At 39.7% G+C, this 25,629-nt stretch overlaps 1 protein-coding gene across 4 annotated transcripts in view; it reads left to right on the top strand.

Moving 5' to 3' along the window:
• Nucleotides 1-6,110: 6,110 nt before the first annotated feature.
• tox2 (TOX high mobility group box family member 2) overlaps nucleotides 6,111-25,629 on the top strand; it is a 155,713-nt gene continuing 136,194 nt past the window's right edge. For all 4 annotated transcript variants that reach the window (XM_036151215.1, XM_036151214.1, XM_036151213.1 and 1 more), the window contains exon 1: nucleotides 6,111-6,726. In XM_036151215.1, coding sequence (XP_036007108.1) covers nucleotides 6,634-6,726 — 93 coding nt within the window. In that variant the 5' untranslated portion in view covers nucleotides 6,111-6,633. The remainder of the gene's footprint in view (nucleotides 6,727-25,629) is intronic.

Raw genomic sequence — 25,629 nt, 5'->3', positions numbered from 1 at the left:
TCGCAGGCTTCTCTTTAACAAAGTGATCCACAGAACACAAATGACACAAATCAAAGCAAAGGTGAATCTTATTTTAGCCTAAAGTGTTTCTGAATGTTCTCTTATTATTTTTCCAACAAACAAGCTGCTTCTGTGTAACATGGGAAACGCAGTGGGCTTTTTTTTTTTTTTTTTTTTTTTTAAATTCAGGTCATTAATGAGTCATCGCTCTGCTCGAGTGGACCTATTGAACTATTTCCTGTTTACCATCAGTTTTGTGTTTGCAGTACTTAGGACAGCCTTATATGGAATGGCTGTCAGTGGATCAAGGCGATGTATTTGGATTACCTAAGAGAATACAAAATTGGAAAAATGTAGGATTTAAAATGTATTTTACAAAAGGTTTAAACAAAAATAGACAATGCTGAGCTTGTTTGGAAAAAAGATGTTTGAAAAGAGAGAAGTTGATCCATGAAAGTCCTGCTGGGAATTTCTCAAAACTGAAAGCTTTGAGCTTTTTTAAGCATTAATATTTTATTTAAAGTGCTCAACAACAAACATCTTGTACTTTTTTGACAAAACCACACCTTGACAGCTTCACTTCCCATAACTAGCGGGGAACTGAAGCTCTTATTATAGTGACATTAAATAGCACTTGCATAACTCATTTGTTGCTTATTTGTTACAGATGAGAGAGTAGCCTAATGTGCCCTTTCTCATGCAGAGGAGGATGAAGTCAAAGCTTCTGAAAAAAAAATACTCAACTCAGTTTATAGTAGGATTTAACTGATACGAATGTATCTGAGTTTTTTTTTATCATTTTGGAAAAAAAAAGAAGTTTTTTTTCTCTTCTCGGGAAGACTTTGAATTACCAACTGTCTTAGCTGGTATGGCTGGTACACAGATGGTTCGTCCAATCACCTGCCAAGAATTCATCAAAAAAGCTTTTCATTTTAAAACTGTTTCTGCAGATGACTTCCCAGATGGTTTGGTGTGTCAAACGATCTGTTTTTTTCAGGTTAGTCACCATCCCAAAAAGAGCACAAGCATCATAATGAGAGCGGTGTGGGTGAATGGTCTCACAGCACACTGAATCTGAACATTTGACTTTGCGTCCTCTTTTAAACAGATTGTCAGCGTGTTCCTTTTTCACTCATTGTTCCAGCACCTTTCCTGCATTTTTATTACTGGTGACAAATAAGTCACCTTTTTCCTGCAAATGACTTCTCCCAGACTGTTCTAACACATTGATATGGTTTGTTCCTAACCATTGTGTCTTTATGGTTGTTATCCTGCGGGAGGGTGAACCTCCGCCCCAGTTTCAAATCTTTTGCAGCATCTAACATGTTTTGTCAGAGAAATGCACTATATTTGGCTCCATACATCTTTTCGTTAGCCATGACCAATTCCCCCCTGTCCGCAGAAGAAAAGCAGCTCCATGGCATGATGCAGACACCCACCGTGTTTCTTGAAGGGGTTGGTCTTTTGTGGTTGATGTGCATTTTTAGTTTTCCACTGCATGTAGTATTTTGTATCCAGGCAGAAAACCGTGCTGTGTCTCCTACATGGCTTGTGGTTAACTGCAAACAGGACTTCTCGATGGCTTTTTGTCATTCACGATTTTCTGGTTTTCTTGCCACTTCAGGCCAGATTGCCAGATTTAGTAGGCTTTTGGCTGCTTCCCTGATAATTGCTCTCAATTCTCAGCCTGTCAGATTAGATAGAGGGCCTTGCTTTGGTTAGCATTCCCTGAGATGTTCAAAGCTTGGGATATAATTGTATTACCTAAACCGACTTTAAACATCCACCTTGGTCTTCATGAGGCTATTTGTTCTCCAATATTCTCTAACAAATCTCCAAGGCTATCACTGAACAACATAAATTACACATAGGTGGACTCTATTTAGTAATTAGGCAGTTATCCTGGATTTTATTTAAAGATATTAGAATAAAGAGAAATACCAATACCTGCCGCAGTTTTCAACTTTTTGTTTGGAAGGAAAACGATACACGGTTTCCAAAATCTTTTTGCACTTATTTCCACTTTTCAATTTTGTGATACTTTGTGTTGTTCTATAACAACAAATCTTAATGAAATGAATATGGTGTCATGATATGGGGTTTTGCTTATGTTTTTGGACTGTTTGGCTGCTCATTCTCCACTCCATGCTCCACCCTTCCCAGTCACCGTTCACTCACTCATCATAATTAGTTCCACACGCTGCTGCAGCTAATCAGACTCAACCCAACTCACTTTGCCTACATATACCTGCCTCACTCAATCCCCCACTGCCAGAACGTCTCTTCTCGTCATGTTGCCTGCGTGTGTTTTCCCCCCAGTGTTTGCGGCGCTCAGCCTGCTAATCCCGTGGACCTGTTCTCACCCTGCCCTCGCAAGTCGGCACTTCCACTGCTTGTGTGCACCGCCTGGTTCGGGTTGTTCCTGGGGGTTGCTGTGTCTCGCTATGCCCACATTGGGAACACATCGGCTGCTTCTGGTCAAGTTAGCCTCTGCCTGCATTATCTGGCCAAGTCAGTCTCTGCCAGCGTCATCTGGTTAAGCTTGACTCTGCGGTCTCCAGCCATTCCTGCCTGCCTGCAGCTTTCTTTTACTTTAAAAATAAACATTTTAAAACTAAAACCTCTGTGTCCAGCTAGAATATCGGGTTCACAAAATCCCACGCATTACATAGGGTTAGAAAGGGAATGCATGGAAACATTTGCAAGGCACCGTGTGATCTTCCTTTCACTTTGAAGAAATTACAGCAGAATTTACAGAGATCGGTGGGCAAGCTTGCATGCATCTAAAGCATTTTACAGTTCATGTTATTGATCACACTTTTACATAGGATCAAAAGAAAATTATTCTCAACAGAAAAGTTTTTAATGCAATTTTTTTTTCTTTAAAGAAGTCATCTGATATTGCATTTTTTTGTGTAGATGAAAGCAAAGTAATATTTTTAGTGTCATATTTGACACTAAGATTAAAAGTCAATGGAAAAGAGGTCAGAAGTCATTCTTGGGTGTTTCCTGAAGAATAAACAAAACAGCATGCTGCCTTTAAATCAGGTCCATCATAGAATGCATTATGTCTTATAATAGTTATTCTAAGAACCACATTATTGCATTTAAATCACTGAAAGGCTAAACGTGGTCAGTTAAGGCCAGAATTACTCGTACCACTGTCCGATTAAGATTTATAGTCTTTTAATAATATCAAAATGTGTCTTCTGACTAGAAGTTGTATTGACATTTTAGTGTAGCCTATCTAGAGTCTGGATTAGAATCTGTGGAGGGAAATTAAGATTAGGATTATAATGAGGATACCTTCCAACCTCAAAATTTTTTAGCTCATCAAAGACAGTTCTGCAAAATTGGAAACATGCAGTCAGTAATTATATAAAGGTTTTGTTTGTGTAATGCCAAAGAAGATATTTTTTATTAATAAATAAGAATGCCATAATCCAGGTGTGCGCTTGGTGTATGAGTAAACATTTATAATAAATAAATGTACATTTTGTTGAAGATGTACAATGCTGAACTTTTAGCATAGCTTTATTCTTCTCCACATTATTTGCTTTTGTAAAAGAAGATGTGGTGTTCCTTTTTTACCATGTGTAATGTATTTAAATCCTTTATTTCTCTACATATTTACATATGATTATAACATTTTAAATGTAAAATCAGTTCCTTGGAACTAATAAAGCCAGCCCTAGCTGGCATTGTCTGATTATTGGCAGAGTAATAACAGTTAATAGGAAATAGTGTTGCATATTTTCCATTCGATTTCTGATGACATAGCAGGAAAGCTTTCCATTGCAATAAAAACAGTTTTTCCACTAATTACACTCAATGGATGACTGTATTCGCCGATGGAATTTTAAATGATATAACTTGCATGAGACATCGGAAAATTAGCTGCGGACTTTTTAAAACGACACGACCTTGTCTCTGCCCCGTCATCGTCCTCCTATAGACGTGCTAACCGTAGTCTAAAAAAGTCATTCCACCTGTGCATCCTCTTGCTGCTGGCTGCTTCTTTAGCTCGAAACTTGGGCTCTTTCAGTCACAAGTTTTTTGATCTGCAATTTTCTTTCGCCATGGCAACATTTCCTCTGTCTTTTGGCGTGTGTTCAAAACTCCACGAAACTGAACACATTCCTTTCCGATGAAGCCACAAGTCTGCATGTGCCAAATACCCCTCTGCACTGTATCTTCTGCTGTTACAGTGAGAGAGAGAGAGAGAGAGAGAGAGAGAGAGAGAGAGAGAGAGAGAGAGAGAGGAAAATATGTGACAATGTGACAGAAAGTGTCAGACAGAAAGCAAAGAATCACTCAAACAGCGACTCAAGAGGTAAAAAAGAGGGGAGAAGAAATCAGTATCCTTGTGACTGTTAACCTTATGAGCTCGGACGTACGGGCGTCTGAACTGGCAGCTGACAGTGGACCACAACAGCAAACCCATGGTGCAACCCATCTGTGCTGTGTATTAAAGCAGGCTCACACCCCAAGGCCAAAGCCACCACGCCGTGTAATAGTTACATACACAGAGGCTCAGTCCTGAGGGGGCCAACGAGTCGCCCACTGGGATGACAACGGCAGTTTGGTTAACACAAACACACTAGCGCACACAAACGCCCAGACATGTGCCAGAAGCACACAAAGAGGAGAAACCGCGCACACGCTTTGTCAGGAGTGTGTAACTAACATGTAGCTCTGCGGTGCGAAAACACTTTAAAGACACAAATGACTGAGTAAATAACTCCAACCTATTCTTAAACCCAGTGTGAGACACTTTTCTCCGGGAGTGAGGTCATATTTTCCTTCGCGATACCTTTCTGCAGCTCTGGTTGGACATTGTTCTGTGTGCACTTCCTGTTGTGTTGGCCGCTGTGTGAGTGTGTTTTGTGTTCATCCAGGTGTGTGAAAGGGATTGTGTACGCGAGGGTCAAAATTGAAGCCGAGCTGCAAAGCGTATTATCTAAGCTATCGCGTCTCGTCTCAGCATGCATTCTGCTGCCTGCTGTCAGACATACATACAACAAAAGAATCAGCATAAAGAGCATTTTACAGAATGGCTGTGGGCAGAAATGTTTAAAACAATGCGTCAAACTGAGCTGGGCAAGAACCTCGTGTTCTATATTTGTGGTAAGCAACATATGTTGTATATACTGTATTGCTCACCGCATACAGTATATACAATGTTTATATACAATATATTCATTCTTTGAAGGGTTTGGGTCATGCGTTTCGTTAAATCTGTAAGCTTTGTGTTATGCTTGTCTGATTAGACGTACAACTGTAATGCAGAAAAAAGAAAATACATGATTAATCTTTTTAGTGCACATTAGACTTCTTTCACTTTAAAACATGCCTTCTGCAGCAGGGATGGCTTCAGTTTGGAAGTGGAAGGTTATTGTTAGGTTGAAATTAATTGAAGAACCTTTTAATTCTTGGCCTACGTGCAAATTGCCATGTTTTGCGGTAAACTCAGACGTTGCATCTCCTTGAACACATCATCCCTGTGGTGAAGCATGGTGGTGGCAGTTGCATGTGTAGATGCTTTTCTTCAGCTGGGAACTTGACAGGAGTATTATTAAAAGCACTTTTTTTAACGTGATACTCTATGTTGGTCTAGCAAATTAAAACCCAGTAAAATACACTGAAGTTGGTGTCTGGAAAGAAAAAGACAAAATGTGAAAAGGGGTGTGAATAGTTTTTCAGGGCACTTTATGCAGAAGGACAAAGAAGTCCACGTTTTTAGCCATTTAAACACATTAAATTAGAAATATTGAGCTTTGGAATATAACTCAAAGGTAATATTCTTTATCTGTGCGACTTGAACATCTTTTCACAGTTTGGATTTTCTGTGATTAAAGTTACATGGGAGCGCAAGTATTAAATACATCCTGGGTCTGGACTTAACCCGGCTGTAAAACACCTTAGGATATAGTTCTTTTGGACTTAGCTAACACAGTTTGATCCTGGCAAATGAAAATTAGATTTTTACGTCCATGCACAATATCCAGTCAATCCGCTTGTCCTTCTCACGCGTATTCCCCCGTCTGACCGGTAGAGGTCGCAGCCGAGCAGCCGCCGAGTGGACGGGAACGCATGGATGCGTAAAGAGCATTAGAGCGCTCCCACATGACAAACCTTCAGAGCGTCTGGAAAGCTGGACGGGAGAACGGGCGCTTTGGGAGCGACCGCTGACAAATTCCTTCCTGCATCTTTACCTGCAGCACAGCCAGGCTCGCTTAGGCTCCAACAACTTCACGAACTGTCCTGCTTCTTAGTTCCTGAGACCTCTGTGGCGGGGACGCTCCCATAAATTCCTCCCTTCGCCCAAGTGAACTTAATAGAGATGTTAGATAGCGCACAGCATCATTGCGCTGAATGTCCACATAGTGCTGAAGTATCTGTAGGACGGATATAGAACCCGAGCGTCTGGAGAGACTCATTTTTCTTCCTCTTGTCGTACTTTTTGCTCGGTTTGACACACAACACAGAAGGGTGAGAGCTCGTTTATGTGTGCGAGTGTGTGAGTGTGTGCAGGAGAGAGCGAGCGAGCGAGAGAGAGAGAGAGACATTGCACAGTGTTTTTTTTTTCCTTTGGAGCTAAGCTTTCATGCCGTCAGTCTTGCGCTCTTTGAGATGGACGTCAGATTTTATCCAGCTCCCCCTTCCAGCGTGGGTTCATGTACGTTACCGACTGACTCTGGGCTGGACTATTACCATTCCAACAAGGTAAACAATTAACTCTTCTAAAGTCCGCTGAGATGTGCAAGTTTCAAGTGCAAGCGAGCAGATGTGTTTGGTTACACATGGCTATGTAATAAGGCACGGGCTATTGAGGTTGGGCATGCGCTGCACTTTTGTTTCCCTGGGGATAACCATGACATGAGTCCGCAGGCTGCAGGAGGCTCTCATTAAACTTTTTTTTTTATTTTCTTTGCATGTTTGGTGCCATTGACACCTGCTCACAGGTTGTGCACATGCATTTTTCCTCACCTGCAGTTTGCTTTGATGTCGAATATCACTGTTGTGCCATGGACGGAGAGTTGGAGTGCGCCACACTCTTCCAGGCACCGTTTCTCTAAACAAAACAAAACATTATGGATATTATTTAGCTCGGTAAACTGCTCAGTGTCAGAAACTTATCTCACCCAACTGCGTAAATTACACTTTATCAGCCACGAGCAAGTTCCACGATGGCAATGGTTTGCGCACAGTCGAACCCAATAAACACTTACTAACATTAGGAAACGTTATACTTGTTCTGCTTCTGAGCCGCACGAGAAGATCCAAGTTTACGGCTGCAACATACATACATTTTTCTGCTTTTTTTTTAAACTGAATTACTTTAAATACACATGCCTGGACATGATTATTATACTTTGTGGAGGCAAAAATCTTACATCACCATTTTGCGCCATAGTTTGATTCTTTTAAGCAATTGCCCGTTCTTAAACGATCCACAAAAGCTGTGGTTTAGTCAGAATTTTGCATCGACATTTTCAGCTGTTGGGTTGACGTTGTAATCACTTTCAAGACCTGACTAAACAAACAGGTTTTACGCAAGAAATCCATCATATTCTTAAGAGGGATGATTTATTTAGAGTTACATTTGTTTTGACTGGGTCGTTTTATGAATTGTTTTCTGATAGTATACTTTATGAAACTCTCCGTGTTTTCCAGAGCATTATTGGCACTTTCATTTTTTTGTGCTCAAGGTAAAACTTGTGCAAACAGCTGCCAGTAACTAATGGGGAGGGATAGTCACAGCCATTCAGAATGGTTTGCTTGGTTTAGTGCCTGGAGGAAAGCCAGCAGGCAGTTAACATTTGCTGATGAAAAAGGTGGCACATGTGAAATATAATAGCACAGTGCAATGTCTGGATTGTTAATATCTCCTGTTTATGGTCACCTGCCTGTATATATAGAGCTGCACTGTGTTGTTCCCGGACAAAGACGCTGAAGAGGTTTTTGATTGCCATCTCAACTTTTATATGTTAATCACTGTCACTTCCTTGCCATCTATAACGTGAATTCCAGTCCCTAAGCGGGAATATAAAGCAACTTTCCCCTTTGATAAAACCTAAACTGTTTGTATGTGCCATGTTTAACTTGCAACATTGAGGCTTGTTTGTGTGGGTATATGTAAGACGTACGCACGTAAAGTAGTCATGCTCAATCTAGCAGCAGATATACAGTGCCTTTCAAAAGTGGTAATACTCCTTGAACGTTCTCACATTTTGTCCTGTTGCAACCACAAAAACGCATTTTACTGTAAACGTATATAGCAACATATTATAGCCTATAACCATGGAGGGAATGGAAATTCTACATAATCTTCAGTTGTTTTTTTTTTGGTTTTTTTTTTACTAATAAAACTCTGAATAGTGTGGCATGTATATGCTTTCTGTTTGTCAACAACAGTCTTCAAGCCTTGGCATTAATCCTGAATTAGATTTGGGTCTAAGCCTGGGGTCAGTAACCTGCAGCTCTGGAGCCACAAGTGTCTTTTTGGACCTTCCGCAACTCTTAATACTTTTGGCTAAATATGATAAAGAACATACTAATGCATTTAAACATAGATATGTTGTATTAAATTTAGTTTAACAGATAAATGTCTTGGCAGTTTTTTTTTCATGAAGTAATTGCATTCAATTGCCATGACAGAATGACAATAGAAGTGCCAGTAATATTCTCTTGGATCTATTTTTTTGTCATCAGATTGAAAACGGGTATTTTTACACAAATGTCCACAAATATCAACACCCATAGTATCCACCCTTCTTGGAAAATGACAGCATAATCCCTATGGGAGCTATTGATCAAAAGGTTTAAATTGGCTTTTTTTCAAAAGGTCGTGGAACATTTGCGGCCAAAATAAGTTTTATTTTGCTGGATTGGGGCAAAAATGGCTCTTTGGGCTGTAAAGGTTGCAGACCACTGGTACCCCGTTCTGACACGTAAATATGCTTTGATCTAAACAGTTCCATTGAAGCTCTGTCTGCATGTTTGAGGCTGTGGTCCTGCTGTTAGGTAGAGCTATGACCCACTCCCAGGTCTTTAGTATCATCTAACAGGTTTTCTTGTGGGATTGACCTTTACTTAGCTTCATCCATCTTCCCATCAACTCTGACTAGCGTTAATGCCCTCCTGGAGAAAAGCACCTCAAAGCGTTGTAGACATCATGTGTGACAGTATGGAAGGTATGTTCAGGGAGATATTCCATGTCAGTTGCTGTTCAAAGCTAGCCTTTTCCATATAAACCAAAAAGTTCAATTTCAGACTGGTCTGTCTAGAGCAGCGGTACCCAAACTTTTTTCGCTGCGCACCCACTTCCGTGTCTCAACCGGGTTGACGCACTCCCAATCTTAAAAAAAAGAAAAGAAGAAAAACAAATTGCAGTTGCAGTTACAACTCAACCGTCATAACAATGGTTACGTAAATAAAATTAGAACATAATTTGAATTATGCATCGGTGGCTCAGTGTGGATCCAGAGAAAGATCAGCCACACCTCCACAACCTGAAATGTCTCTGAAGCAGAGATCATCCAGGTAGATTCACGGACTAAACTCTGATAACCTACCTGTGTGTATTCTCACTTTATGTATTTCATACACCATCTTCTTAATCTGAGTCTGACTCTCAATTTACGCCGCAGAATACAAACACAAAGAAGTTTGATTTGATTTGCGTCCGATGACGAGCGAGAGAGCGAGCGACCCCGAGAGATAACTGGTAGAGCGGCACAGAGTAACAATAACAGAACGCTCGATAAAGCTGTTATTAATCAGAGAAATAAAACATTATATCCTGGTTGTTTCACAAAGGTTACATTCAGCAGATAAACATGCCCATAGCAACAAACCTCAGCTCCCTGCAGCCCCACCTCCGGGTTCCCTGTTTCTGTCTGAATATGCGCTAAAACCGCATCTTTAAAATTAACTGCGCCTGTCTGAATCACAATGAAAAGTATTACAGCTGTGTGCGTGAACATAGTCAAGAACCCGTGTCTACCCCCCCTTTCCCCCCTCCGCTGGCTGCATCGGTATGGCCGTTTCATGCGCATCAGTACCTGTCACCGGTTCAATCACGGCACCACGAGCAGCGCTGTTTGTAGGCGCTGTGCGATCGATAGAGAGAGTCACTCAATTTAATCTCGTAAATAAAACTTTCGGCCCAAATTAATTCTTTCCTCTGCTGACGTAAACGGTGCAAAGTCAGAAGAGAGGAAGAGACATTTTCTGATTCTCGCTCGTTTTCTTCTCCCGGATCTGTTGCAATTCTCTCCTCTGTCGCCTCCAATTCCTCCCTCTCTCTCTTGGTTCCTCTCCTCCTTCACCACTAACTTTGACCTTAGATGTCTCACCTACATAACAGTTTCCCCCATTTCAGCCAATTGAGCATATTTGCCAGAATGAATGAAGTAGAGGTCACAAGCTAGGTGCGCATGTACAGCACAATGCGAATATTTCATATTAAAATGAAGCGTAGAAGATTTCTTCTAAATAAATACATTTTCGTGTGAATACTGTAACGTTCCGTTATGACACCCAAGCACCACATCGAGGTTTTGCTGCTAATACTTTATTTTAGGACGAACAGAACGGGACAGCTTTCACCCCGCCAGTCCCCCGGACCACCACTCCTCCCCCCGGAAGCCACACATTTTTTTCGGTATAACTCCAGAGCAACATAACTTAAAGAAACTGTAAGTGTCCAACAGCACTTAGCAATAAAGTCTATTACGGATCATTACGATACATTTTATTTATTGATTAAATGTACAGTTTTTGATTTAATCTTTAGAAAGGAAATGTTTATTTACACATCTTTATTGTGTGGGGGGAAAAACACTGTCAGACTGCCATTACAGTTTTCATCTCGCGCGCCCCCTGGTGGCAGCTCACGCACCCCCAGGGGACACTTTGGGAATCCCTGGTCTAGAGCATTTTTTTAACAAAAATTTGCTGCGTATAGTAGCCATATTCTACAGCTAGTTGACCCATCAACAGATTCACCTTCCTGAGCTTGCAGATCTTTCCAGCTCCTCCCGAGTCAACATCGGTCTGATTATTGCTCTCCTTGCTCTTCCGATTCGTGATAGGTTTGCAGTTGTGCTTTACTCATTCTGTTTTCTGGTGATAAATTATCTTTGTTGACATCCCAAAGCGTGGGAAATTGTTTTATTGTTTTTTAAACCTTTCCCCAATCTCTCCCTGACAAGTCTGCTATGTTACTTGACCTTCATGATACCGACTGTTAACTAACGTTCTTTTTTAATTTATTTTTATTTTCAATCAAAACAATGTCTAATTTCATTCTAGTTTATGGTCTATTACAACTGAATCGCAACAAATTCCTTTAAACTTTGGGTTTGTAACATGCCAAAATGTGAAAAATCTAAATGGGTGTTAATACGTTTGCCATGTACCAAATATTTATGGCAACAGTTACTGTGCAACAAGCTTTGTACTTTCAACACAATAACCTGTTCAGGGTTTTGTTCTTGCTGTATTACAATACAGCAAGAACAAAACCCACAGAGAGACATATAGCACTGTCATTACTAAAGCATCACCTATGACTAAGATGTAAAGTGACACATTATTCCAACTGTACTCTTGTTATTACACATCACTTGTATAATGATGAGAGCTTTTTGCACATTCTTCACCTATGTGCTCAATTTATTTTTAAAGCTATCCTCTTGTCATAGCAGGTGGTTAAAATTATTTCACCTACAAGCAGGGCTAGTGATGATGATAAAAATGTGTCATTTATATTTTAAAATTTTGTTTTTCAATACATTACAACTAGATACTCAGCACTGGAACATGTATGAAGGTCTAAAATCCTCCCAGTGAAGGCCTCATGGAGGGTGCAAAAAAAAAAAAAGCACCACCCAGGAAGTTGCATAATACAAATTGAAATTAATTAAAACACAGTTGCTTCCTGCATGCAGCTGTATAAACTCATATATATATTTCATTTTTTTTATTTATTTCTATATGAAAGACTCTTGAACTGTTTGCTGCCTCTATTTACATGTTTGATACATTTGTTTTTGAGTCTAAAAGGGGTTAATAGATAGGGAATGTAAAGAATGGGTAAGCTGAAACCAGTTGGAGCTGATTGACCACATTCAAACTGATGGTTGATTGATGCGTGCCAGGAGTATGGATCCCTCTGACAGAATGATTGAGCACCACAAATGCATAAGTGTGCAGTGAGTTTTGAGTAAGCCTTTGCCCGCAATTTGAAGCCCAACAATCACAGAGATGAAACCAGCTGTAAAAAAAAAAAAAAAAAAAAAAAAAAAAGGAAAAAAAATATACAGCTTTTACTTTCATCGGTTATTATGCTGAGTTTCAGGAAGAAGGTTGTTCTTTCATTTGGTTAACCTAACTTCTTTTAAAAAAAGAAGTAAATATGCAACTTCTTTCTTAACTGTTAGAAGAGGTGTACCAATAAGGCGATTCCAGACTGACAGATTTTTGTGTTTGCGTGTGTGTGTGTGTGTGTGTGTGTGTGAACTGCTCAGAAAATAAAAAAATGTGTCATAGTTCCATCATGGAGTTAGTAATTTTGAATCCAATATAAAATGAATTGCACAAAGTTCCTCATTTATCCATCAAAGTATATATTATCTGACTTTTTACTCAAGTTAAGCACATTAAAATATATGCTCTTGGTTGATGTCTTTATGGCTGAATTTGTGGGAGGTGTTTTTTTTTTAGTTCAATTTGAATAGGTAAAAAATTACTTTTTAGTATTTGTCCTTCAATTGATCACAGCTGATCAAGCAAATATTGGCTGATTTCAGCCTCTGGACAATTAATTGGTGCATCGCTAGACTGAAATAGTTTAATATTTGTCAACCTTAAAATACTGTATTACTTTACTACATGTATCGCCTGTCATTGTACACATGTCACCAAACATTTTCGTATCATGGAGAGATCCAAAAAGACAAAGAAACCCCCAAAAAAACCTTTGTCATTCTCACAATAAAAATAAAATCCGATGCATATACTTTTAAGGGCAATGCAAAGAAAGACACATGAGAAGAGCATTGATTTGTGTATGGCTAAGAGCCCCACGGCTCTGCTGCTCCTCTCAACTCCATCCAGCTTGCACTGTCCTGCACTTGCACAATCAACCGTGAGTCATCTTTACTTTTCACCCAAGATTTCTCCTAATCTTTTTGAAGCCTCTCTGTATCTTTTCCCTCGCTGAGTGGGAGGCTTGTTTGCTCAGCGCACACTCAGCTGTGTATACCAGCGCTGAAGGCCACTTCTTCGCAAATGCCTGTTTTTAGCGGGAGACTATTTGTCAAATGCATTATGACTTGTGCATACCCTCGGGCAGAATCACTCCGGTGAAATGAAGTTAGATAGATTGCTGTAGATGTTCCACTTTCTCCTCATCCCTCTCCACTCTAATTGCACGGTGCCCGAGAGAGAGCCTCTCATGTAATTACACTGTAGTTATTCTGTAGGTTTATAATCCAATGGTTTGCAGATGTTGTTCTTTGCATAGCAGCCATCTGTTCCAACTTACTTTATGTTATTTATATACCTTTGCTTGTGCCTTTTTTTTTTTTTGTGAAGCCGTACATCAGTATGTTTATTTGGACTGCTGTACATCATTGCTGACGTGTGGCGAATGAGCTTTAACTTAAATCGCATCTATAGATTTAGCATTTTCGCTTTTTCATCAGGCCAGAGACAAGCAGCTGACATGCGTCCTTTCAAAGAGCGAGGCCAGCTTTAGCAGAGCACGTAAAACCCCTTCTTAAGTGGCTCGTTCCATTTCAAATGCTATCCAAATCACTGCATTAGTCATGGGATACTTCAAAGTATGGTCAGGCAAGAAAAAAAAATCCATATTGAGTTCTGAGATTGTATTTTCTCTCTCTCTCGCTCTCTCTCTCTCTCTCTCTCTCTCTCTCTCTCAAACATGACTGTAAGACGCTGTAAAAAGAAAAGGTTATTTCAGTAGTACCTCATTCTGTACACAGAGAGGAGTTAATTACACGGAGGCAAGCATTCTTGGGTCAACAGCGTGGACTTTGGTTTTTTCTTTTCTTTTTTTTTTTCCCCCTTCTTCTTCATTGTGCCCATTCATAACATTCTGCTGACTGGCCAGTCCGAGCTGCAGTATCCCCACCGTTCTCACTGTGAAAACGTTAACCCATGCGTGCCTCCACTGCACACCAAATGCAACCCAAGTGGCTGGAACTGGGAACTCCCTGCGTTTATTGTTCTTTTCCAGTTCCAGGCAGTTAACTCGGAACAAATAACATGGAACGGAGACATAAAATAGACATTTTCTCTATTTATAAATTGCTCCATATAGTAACAATCATCCTATGTGTTCTTTTTTTCTTTTTTGTCGTCCCACTTTCTGGCACAACTCATAATCAAGCCTCTTCGCTTCTCCCCCTCTCGGTGTATAACTTCTTCTCTCATTTACCTTCCCAGCAGCAATGTCAAAAGGTTATGCAGGGAATCTGGATCGCCCGGGGCTGATTGTGTCTCTGAGTTAATGATAAGTAGCTACAGTGCTGTTCTCTGGTGCTGTGGGGCTCACCGTGTTGTTGTTTTTTTGGTGCACACTGTTACTGTAAGAGGAGAAGTGGACAGTTTTTGTGAGCTGGGATTTATTTTTAAATGTGAAATACAGTAAAAGATCTCTGAGATTATTTACTTAAATAATGCAAAACATGCTTTTCTGTTTCTGTTTATGACAGTTAATTGTTGCTCAGATAAATAAAGCCAAATGTTATGCGTACATTTCCTTTCTGCAGATCCAACTAGGCATGGGTCGGTTAGTCGTGCACCAAGGTTTTAAGAAGTTGCGGTTTTAAAACTACAAAACTCCTCCATCATACTCTTCCTACACTTTCCAGTCCTAATGAGATTCTAGAGAAAGCGAGGGGTTCCGCTGGCCGTAAATCAGAACTGCCCCTCCACCACTTGTTGCTCTGCACTATCAGACAACTGGCAAAAAAAAAAAAAAAAAAAAAAAAAAAAAACGGCTACCAATTTTCTTATTCGCCTCGGGGAACAGCAAATTTGGCTGTTTGGAAATATCTCTGGTCTCGAAAAAAATTACACCTATGGTTTGGAAACTAAAGGAGTTCTGCTCATCACTCTTATGAAGATAATGCCGTTTAAAGGCTACAATAAGTTAATATCAACTGGTTAGGTTCACATTATATTTTGCAAAAAGTTTAATTAAAGGTGGGTGTTTATTCTCAACCTTGCAATTTAATTCAATTTCAATTAAATTGTATTTATTTCTTTGTCCAAGTCTATGTATGAACATCATATTTATCATCATATTTAATAATTGCTATGTATAAGAATATGATCATTTTAAGAATCGATTTGTTATATAATTTTGACTGCAGTGAGGAGAATTCTTGCTTTTCTGTTACACACACAAAAGAAATCCGATCATGTTATATATTTTTGATTAAAATTAACGTCTTATTTCAAAGGATTGTCATTTTTTGTGTAGGTTATCATACCACGACAAACCCTTGCTTGTTTTTTTTTTTTATTAAGGTGGTTTTGTTAATAATAAAAATCGACTCAAGTGTTTCCATCTCCGTCATGGTTTGGTTTCCATTCTCCTGGCGCAGCCGTGCAGGTTTCAGTCTGACATTTTACTGCCAAATAGCAGTTTAGGGAGAAAAGTAGTGATTGAGTCAGTTGTTCTTGATAGGAATTAATAGCTGTGGAGTTGCGTTTGCCCTGTAGTTTACAGTGAAAGTAGCAAGCCATGCTCTGCTGCAGTCCCATCACTTTGCTCTGCACTTTACCGTCTAGAGCAGACACAGTGACTCAGAGCTGGTAGAGGTGTTAGGAGGGTCATAAGTCAGAAATGGCTGAAAATAGATTCCATGGTTTACCCTGCTTGGTTTGCAACTTAATCACCAAAGTCTATAGAGAAAGCGTATTTATGTTGATGACTGATTTAATGACACACCAAGAATTAAATTATGACAATGGCTTTTTTAAACTGTTTCCATGCGACAAATTGCAACTGTGTGAGTCTTCTTATCACACTGTAATCAGTCATGTGACTGCTATATTTACCAGAAATCGTCAGAGTTGTTATGGGTGACTGTGGTTACAGTGAAAAGCGCTTTGAGTGGTCAGCACGACTAGAAAAGCACTATATAATTCAGACCATTAATCAGGTGTCATTTGGGCTGAACATTTTTTTTTTTGTGTGCAGATTTCCAGGCTTTGCAGGGTGCACAGCAAACTATAAGCCACTGCGGAGCATCGCCACATCAAAAGGTGTCAGAGTAATTCCAAATGTGACATTGATCGGAGGTTGAAGCAGCCCAACCTCAGCCCGGCTCGTGCCCCTCATTAAATCACATTAACCCTAATTTTCATCACAGTTCCTTGAAGCTGAAAGGCTATCGGGTTTTGACTCCTGGCCGCTCAGCTGGATGTTGGGTGTGTGTTTCACACACTTGTGATTTGTGTGAAGTCGAGTCCGGCGAGCCAAGGCTGTTTAAACTGTCCTCACCTCAGGAGGCCGGTAGTTCCTCAGTAGCATTCGCCTTGACTCGCCGTCTTCTCTCTCCTGTCTGTCTGCCTTCTCCTCTACCACCTCCCTGGTGCAGCCCAGTTTCCTTGTGCTATTTTATATTCACTTCTTGATTGGTTGGGGGATGGGCTGGGGCAACAGTGTTTGAGAGGTTAGCTGGTTAGAGCAGGGAGGGTGAAGTAGATCTGGCGTGTGCATAAAGACAGAGACGGAAAGAAGAAAAAGAAGGTGAAGGAGTAGAAGATGGAGAGGAAGCTGCGAAAAGAAGAAAAAGAGACGATTTTTTTTTTTTTTTTAGGGGTACTTTATTCTTCAGCCTGCCATTGAGTCTGTAATGTCATTCAGCGATGTGGAAACCAAAATGAGCATTGCCACCAGATGTGTTCCAGTCCAGATAGCAACTTGAAAGACAGGCGTTTATTGTTTTAGTGCATTTGGTGTGGTTCAAACCCAAACTGCATGAAATGCTGATTGATGGATTTCACTAAAGAATGTGTGTGTGTGTGTGTGAGAGAGAGAGAGTGCAAAAGAGAGAGAGAGGCATATCTGCTTTATCTGATTTATTTAACCATTTTGTGAGCCCTGCTCTTCACTGTGTCTGACTGTACTTTTTCTCCTTGCTACCGTAGCGTTTTAGGACAAATTCATCTGCTTTCCATCAACACTGCATTCTGAAAATAATAATAATAATAAATACATATATATAAGCTGACAGCTTGTCGGATGAAGAAATGTGTTGTTACGCGCAGCGGGTTAATTTTTTACTTCTATGAAGCATGTGAACAAAAAGCGGCGGTTTAACGCGCTTCTCATGAAAGAAGTATGCCCAGCATGCAAAAGTTAGTACGTCACTGTGTCGGTTTTCACAAGAGGTCGGTGACGTTATTAACATCCAAACTGCTTTTATTTTGTGTTGTGCAGCTTTACGTCTTTGGTTCACAAATGATCGTTGTTGCAGACATTGAGCTGCATCCACATGCATGTGGTTCGGTGTGTAGGTCAGGAAGTGTGCACTTCACTCTTTTTGCAACAGTTTTAGAAGCCCGACTGTTAACCACACGTCTCTAATCATCATACAGTAACTTTTTGTTGCTACTATTATTTTATGATTAAGGCATCTGCATGCCAACGTGGCACCAGCGAAGACAAAACATTTTCAGCAGCGGCTCCCCCACGAGCAAGAAAGAGAGCTGATCTTCATCAGAATAATAGCTTGGTGTCATTCATAAACAAGTAGACCACAAAGTGCTTGTGCTCTATGCTGGAGATTATGAGCGCTGTTATTGGCCTTGCCAGGTTTGTGTGTAAAGCTAGCTTTGGTACATAAATTATTGGAACCACCGCACAAGAGAACCAAATCAACATTTCAAATGAGCTCACAGGGAGCTTATCTTTTTTTTTTTTTTTTTACTTTCACACTTTTCATTTGTGCAAAGAGGAAACGCTTTATTCTACATTTTTCGTCTCCCTGAGAAACGTATGGTCAATATTTTACAAGTGTTGAGGCTTCTTTGTTTTGTTGTTGATTTGTTTTTGAGTAAAGGCCCAGACTGAAATCAGCACTGGTGAAGAAGAAGAAGAAAAAAAATCACGTAGGAAAGAGTAAAGGAGATGAGTTTCTAATGGGCCTTCTGAAAATCTTGACAGGTCAGGTCGTTGACAGGGTGTGCTCATGACGAATCAGCTTTCAACAGCGCGCAAGAGAAAGGATTTGTGAGAGCATTAGTTAGACCCATTTAAGGCTTGTTGTATTGAAAAGTATTTATGTGTTATGACACACTAAGAGACTAGTTTCATAAGAGCTGCAGAGTGCTTTCGGTGCCTCACCAAAGGTTTAACACCCCGTGAACTTTTTTTACATTATGCCACCAACTTCCGTATAATTTATTGGCAATTCGCTCAATTCAAATAAATTCAGAACATCAGTGAATATTTATTTCAAACTCTTTGCACAAAATCTAAATTGGATGCATGTCTGGCTTGACTAGGCCATTCAAAGATGCGAATATAGGTTTCATATAAACCAATCACTCAGTTTTTCAGTGTTCTTGCGGCTTCTGACAAATTTTCCTCCCAGTATTGCCTATTGCTTAGCTCAATTTTCAGCTTTGCTGTCCCTGCTGAAGAAAATCATCCCCATAGCATGATGATGCCACAACCCATTTTTACTGTGAACATGGTGTGTTCACAGGGTTTGCTTCTACCATAGCATTTTGCATGTAGGTCAACAAGCTTCATATTTTATCATCTCCTCAGAGAACCTTTCTTTCACATGTTTGATGTGTTCCCTACAAGGCTTACAGTAAATCCTTTAGACTTTCTTTCAACACGGCAGGTCTCGCCGCTCTTCCATCAGGGCTATGTTTGTGCACTAAAATAGTGAATCCTGCAATAACATTGCTCTTGACATCAGATTCTTCCACCTGAGCTTTGGATCTCTGCAGTTCTTCCAAAGTAAACATTGGCTGTTTCTCTTCCCTGACCTTTACGTTTTGGGTGGACCATCATGTCTCGGTCGGGTTTTCTCTGTTCACCAACTGGGTTTCTTTCACAGAGTTAGCAACTGTTGGTTTTCAGCAAGAAGTTCCTTTGTCCAAATCCTGGCTCGATGTGTTTTGTCATGGAGTTTGCTTGTTTCTCCCCATGCTTGGGTAGTACATGTTTGGGTACTCTGCCTTCTTCTCACAGTCCAAAAGCCAGCATGTTGCGCTCAGTTAGGATGCGCATACATAGATGTTTGTCCATGGTGTCTGTGTGTTGCCCTGTGATGGACTGATGACATGTCCAGGGTGTACCCCACCTGTTGCCCATTGACCACTGGAGACAGAATGCAGAGACCCAGGAGGATTAAATGTAAAACAGATGGATGGTTGCACTGGCTTTTATTTAGGGGTAAATGAGTAAAAAGGGGAATCCTTATGCATGACATGCCAAATTGCATCTTTTTTTTTTTTTTTTTTGAAAATAAATTTGTAATCTGTCTATGCTTCTCATTTCACTTTACAATAGCATTACTCTGTGCTGGTCTGTGAGAAGAAAATCTCCAAAAACGGATTGACGTTTGTGGTTGTTTTGTGAAAAAACAAAAATGACAAAAAGAGATTTCGATACATTTACAAGGCACTGCTTTGTCCCGCAGAGCTGCGACGTCTTAATTTGTGAGCATATTAGTCCTCCTGCCGGGTACTCAGAGGATGCTGTAATACAATGCTGTAAAGGAAACATGTACAAAAAAAAACCAGTGATACATGGCAATGGTAAAGAGTGTAGCGTTTGAGTGTATTAAGGAAGGCCCACGAGCCTAGGGAAACACGAACAGTTGTCTTAACTTCCTGAGGCATGTCCTGTGCAAACAGAAGTGGAGACGGCTCGTTGAGGTTCGCATTCAAAGACTGCAGGACCACTGAGCACACACTCCCCAATGCATATGCCTCCTCATAGGTAGATACATGCTGTTTTGCATGCAGATGCACACATACCTGCTCTACTTTACCATAAGTAAACACAAGTGCACATGTGCGCACACCGACCACAGAAATGTTATTGTGTTGTGCAGCAGCAAGCGCGAAGGCCACAGATTACTGTACCTTATAGTTTGGCCGTTGGTAATTACCCTTTCATTGAATGTACACTTGATTGGTTTGGAACCACTTTTTTTTGTTTAACATTTTTTGTCAGACTGTTTTTAAAGGAAAGTGAGCAGCTTTCTGCCGTTTTCTCTTTTTTTTGTGTGTATGCTTGGCTTTTTGCTCCAGATGTTCTTCCTGTAAATATGCCATGACTGAGTTAGTTCAAGGTTGTACAGGGAGTTAAGTTAGCTGTTAGGGTCACCGTGGATTTGTCCTCTGTTGTTTGTTTCTGTGCCCTTAGCTAAGTGTGTGTGTGCGTGTGTGTGTGTGACTGTGTGTGTGTGAGACTGTGTGTGTGTGAGACTCCTCTCCATATCGCTACAAACCCACAGTCCCCTTAGGCCTCTCTTTGCCTCAGTCTTGTAAACCACCTCTGGCACTTTTGGGCTTTGTTCGCAATATCCTCACTGTAGCCGAGTTTTGCTTTCCAAGAAATTTATTCCGCGTGTAATAATAGTAACGACAAGAAGAAGTGCCTCTTCTATGTAAGTGCATCTAATTGCACTTTGCTCCTTTTTTCGGCATGCCGTTGATATTACTTGATATTGCAAATATTTGTACCACAGTAGCTGTCTTTCTAGGCCCTTGGTATGTTGACTGGTATGTGATATGCGGGTGCAGCTGAATTTGAGCGGCTTCACTGTGCAAACACAGCATTACTGGCACTCCTGGTTTCACTTAATCTTCCACACAAAGGCATTGGCATGTGGCACGGCTTTCAGACTGATTCAGTGACAGGGAAAGAGAGCATAGCTGAGGAGTAGTCTGTCTAAGCATACAAACAGTGATAAATATTTATGTTTTAAGCCATTTTATATTTATTTGTTTTTAATTACCTCTGAATCTGGACTGCAATTTGCCTTTTGTTGGATTTCTCCAGGCCTTGGAACATCAAATATAAGTATTAGGCCTTTGTGAGGCAAACATAGTTTGGTATGACTGAGCTGATGTCTGGAACATTGGTCATGTCAGAACCTTAATTCTGGGCTGAACTGTAAACAGACATCCAAACATACCGTCAGTCATGGATGGGTGATTTATTTTCCCATCCATACCATAATTACCCACTGGGTAAATGGGAGGGCTCCTCTGAGATTATAGTTTGTCTTTGCAGCAAAAAAAAAAAATAGAGTTTTTAAAAAGCATCCTCTTATGTTTCAATGTAAACCGGGATATAAATTACACATGAAAATAGCTTTTAAAAAAGTTTCTAACCAAATTTTAAATACAGATACTTGTGAATAAATTATATAAATTGACATGTTATGTTATTGTGTTGTGTTTTCACAGCAAATTTTAACCTCCTTTGCACCACATTCTGTGGTTTGCTATGTTTCATGTCTTTTAAGTGCAGATGCATTGCCGTTTCTTTTGCTGCGTATCAATATAATTTCTTTGGTACGTGGAAGAATTAATCCAAAAACAGAAAGTGGCGACTGTTCTACCAGCTTTGCTCATGTTAGTTGTAGCTAATCAGTAGTGTTTTTGTTGTTGTTTTTTTTTAGCAAAAAGGTGCTTCAAAGTACACGCTATTTAATATTTTTATTGACTTTAGAGAAACTGAATCATGGCTAAACTCTCGGACTGTGATAGACAGATTTCCTTTCTTTTTATTTTTTGTTGTGTTTTTTTTGTACTTTCTGCTGTTCTGCATAATGACAAGGTTGGAAAAGTGGAAGATTCCAATTACTCAGAGAAAAGTCAAGGGGGGCTGTTGAAGTTTGAGAAATACAAGACGAGCTGGTTGCTGTGAGAAGATTGCGTGCCCATTTGGAATGTAATTAAATTGCTTTGGCTGCTTGCCAGTAAAAAAATACATTTTTTCCTTCTCATCTCAAATGAAAATGTATAGTGTTTTCCTAAAAAATACCTGCGGGGAACAGTAGACTGTTGAATATTTGTAATACAGCTTGCATTGTGCAGCTGAAATGAGTTTTGAGATGAGTTATCCGCTGTGGTTTCCCCTCTGACATTTCAAAGGTATGTAGCTTTTGAACCATGGATTTACTGTAATCTATTTTTTCTATTATCGATGTGTGGTTGAGTTATAAACTGCAGATTGGCTCCTCTGTCATTTCCCTGGCTTTGCTATATCATAAACTAAAAGACTGTGTTGGTAATGCATACTTTATAATAATATTTATATACAGTTGCATGTAAACTCCCAGATGTTCCTCCCTTTCTGCATATTAAACTGCAGCAAGCATTGTAGTCGTCATATTGAGTGTGTATATCTTTTAAAAACCGCTCTTTTATTTCTCACAGTACCCAGTTTATATTGAAAAACAGGGCCAGATGGGACCAGGCACTCTCATTCCTAATGAAGAGTAAATGTTCCTGCTAAAATTACAGTTTTTAATGAAACACATAAGATTGATTCTGGAATAAAGTAAGTTATTTTATTATAGTACAGACCAATGATAGGTACTAATATAGTTGAAAATACGTGCTTGTTTCATTTTTGTTAAGGTGTTTTCACTATGTTTCCTCTCTTGCTATGTGTGTTGGCACATTGAAGAAAACATGTTGTTCAGATCTAAACACCAGGAAATTGAGTAACTTTTTTGGAACATCAAGTCCTATTTTGTCTTTGAAGTATGTGGCTGGCTTTTGATGGGCTCTCGTTTTAACCAGTGCATGTATATCGGGATAAAGAGTGGGAAATTCACATATACTCAGGGTATGCTGCTTTTACCCTGACGTTACTGTCTTGAAGTTTTTTTTGTTTTTTTTTTTGTTTTTTTACATACCTGAGACTCAGCTCATTATCTGGTGGCAGTCAGATAATTATGAGTCAATGTTTTCAGACAGTATATTATACTGTCAATTTTGTTTTTAAGTTTGAAACATCCGCCATTCTTCATCAGCAAAGGCAAAACATTTGCATCGTGTTGCATAAGATCAATACATGCTATTTTTAGGTTACTACTGGGATATCTGATCAGGTTGCATTGATTCTGCAGCAGTGGTGCATGTCCATGGCATACAAGGTATATGAAGTTTTTTTTTTTACATATGAAAAGAAATCAAAAGAGCCAGGCTTTTGTGGCGATTTAATCATGCATGCCACGGTGCTTTTAGCTTGACAAGGGCATAATGATCAACAGAAACACACTTTTGAGGTTTTGAAGCACAAACTCACACTGAACCTCTTGAAAATATCAGAAAGAAACAGCTTAAGAAGAAGTTTTAACTAAATACTTTTAGTTTTTTTCCCATTTGGCCACAGATGTGTCAGTGAGTCTCGAAAATTAAAGGAGCAACAAGTAATACATCTAGTGTCGCAAAACGGAACAACACATACATAAACCTTGACGGAGAACAGCCATTTCTTAACAGTCTGTTGCTAGTGTGAAACTCCACTGAATTTTTACTTACACAGGATAGGTATATGATGTTATATTCTGTTTTATTTCTGGTCAACTTCTCTTACTGGCAACCATGCTAGCAGGCTGCTGCTCTTTTGCCAAGATAAAATACAAAATGCTGCGCTCTGTTTCGGGAACCCTGGAAACTCTCAGATGATTGGCTCAGGAACCAGGAAGTAAACACAGGCTACACTCTGAACCAAAGTCGTTCCAGACCGTACCTCTAGGTTTGAAAGGAGAAAGACATGAGTAAGACATTGTTGATGGAGAGGACCGATTGTTTATAGGGAATGTTAGTTTCTTCCCGGGTGAGAAGTGAGAACGGTTTTGGTTAATTTTGCCATAAATTCCTTAGTTATTGCCCCCCTTAAATGACAAAGGAGATTAAGGAATCGACAGCTCTGTACAACAATAAGTGTTTGATTTGTGTTTGCTGGTTTGTATCAGAACAATCAAGCTACCTCCATTCAATCAAATGAATCAAGTTGTCCAGTGGCACCATATCTACCACAGAAAAACAGTGTTTCATAGCATCAGCACCGCTTTTTCTTGAATGTGTCTTGTCGATTGCAATGAACTCTTACGGTTTTTAGGGATACTCAAAAAAAATCGATATGAGACTGCAAATTGTGTGTGTCACCGCTTCTTAAGAGTCAATTAAAATATGCCCACAAGTCCAGTCTCCTAATGTTATGACTCTTTAGGAAATCTTTGAAACCAGATCCATGAGGCGATGCTGAGAGGTGCAGAGATGACGAAGAGCTAATTAGTTGGCTCTACAACTGCCATGCTAAACACTGTTTGTGGGTTTGTGGTTGCTGCAGCATGCATGGGTGTGCTCATGCTGTACAGCTGACTGTTAGAGGCTTAATCCAGCATGCACATGGGCAAAGTCTGCTAAGTGAATGAAAAGTTTATGAATTAATGCCAACAAGGCTCCTTAATGAGCCTCCAAAGACGGAAACAAGGAGCAGAAAATGTGCTAGAACACCGTAGGGTTGCAGATGCTGCTTGCTAAATGCAACTAAACATTCAATTTGTGTTTTTTCTAAATGTTTTCCATTCCAATATTTAGGTGTGATTCCATTCTCAGGAGATTCACAGTTAAGCTTTAAAACAACGTGTGTTTTCAGTTGCAGCTCTGTAATTGTGCAAGCAGCTACACAAAAACAAGATAGTGTTAAAAAGGAAGAGGAGGTGAAGAGATAGAGTGATAAATCTTTGTCAGAAAGAAAGACAGAACGATACAAATTGAGCAATTCTGCAAAGTTTAAAGCAGAGATAAAAGAGTGGAATCAAACTGATGTATACCACAATTTGCACATGCAGATAAAAACCCTTCGCAAGCATGCACGTGCTGTCATGACACCAGCTCTCACTTTCATTTGTAATCATGCACCTGCTGGCAATCATTGTTATTGTCACTACAAAAAAAAGCAACTTTGTCCTGAAGCGACACGAAAGTTCAATTTGTGATCACACAGTAAATAGCAGCAGATTTTTTTTTTTTTTTTTTTTGCCAAGATAGATCATAAGGAGCCATTTAATCTTCTAAACTGGTTATGCAGTTAAGTATATGCTACTATCATTGACTGAAATAGTCTGTGTTTTGCTGATTGTAAAAACCTGGCTGAAGTTTGGATAAATGAGGAAAGCCACCCATGATTTATGCCTAAAAATAAATGTCTTATATAACTACAGGAAAACTAAACTAAAGATAGACACCAAAACAGCTGGGTGGTAGCCAGAGGGAAGAGGAAGACTGGCTGATCACCAACAGTTCATAAACAGCAGTCAAACCAAGGTGAGCTGATGTTCCCACCTCGGTTCCTTCGGCTAATTAATCAGCAAACCATGCCCTCTCTCTGTAAAGGATTCAACATTTTATACTCATGCCAGACAGAAGAAAAAGGTAGAATTTTTATTTAATCAAACTTGCCAGATATAAGCAATGCGTGTTTTCCTTGTTAAATAGGACTTTATTTGCTGTATTTCTCTAAATTATCAAGAAAAATTATTTGAAAAAGACTTTGTGATAAACTTAATACCCTAACCCGAGAGCATA

The sequence above is a fragment of the Fundulus heteroclitus genome, chromosome 20 (assembly GCF_011125445.2).
Source record: "Fundulus heteroclitus isolate FHET01 chromosome 20, MU-UCD_Fhet_4.1, whole genome shotgun sequence".
In the NCBI taxonomy this organism is placed as follows: Eukaryota; Metazoa; Chordata; class Actinopteri; order Cyprinodontiformes; family Fundulidae; genus Fundulus; species Fundulus heteroclitus.
Note: the sequence above shows the minus strand (reverse complement) of the source record. Positions and strands in the feature narration are given on the sequence as shown.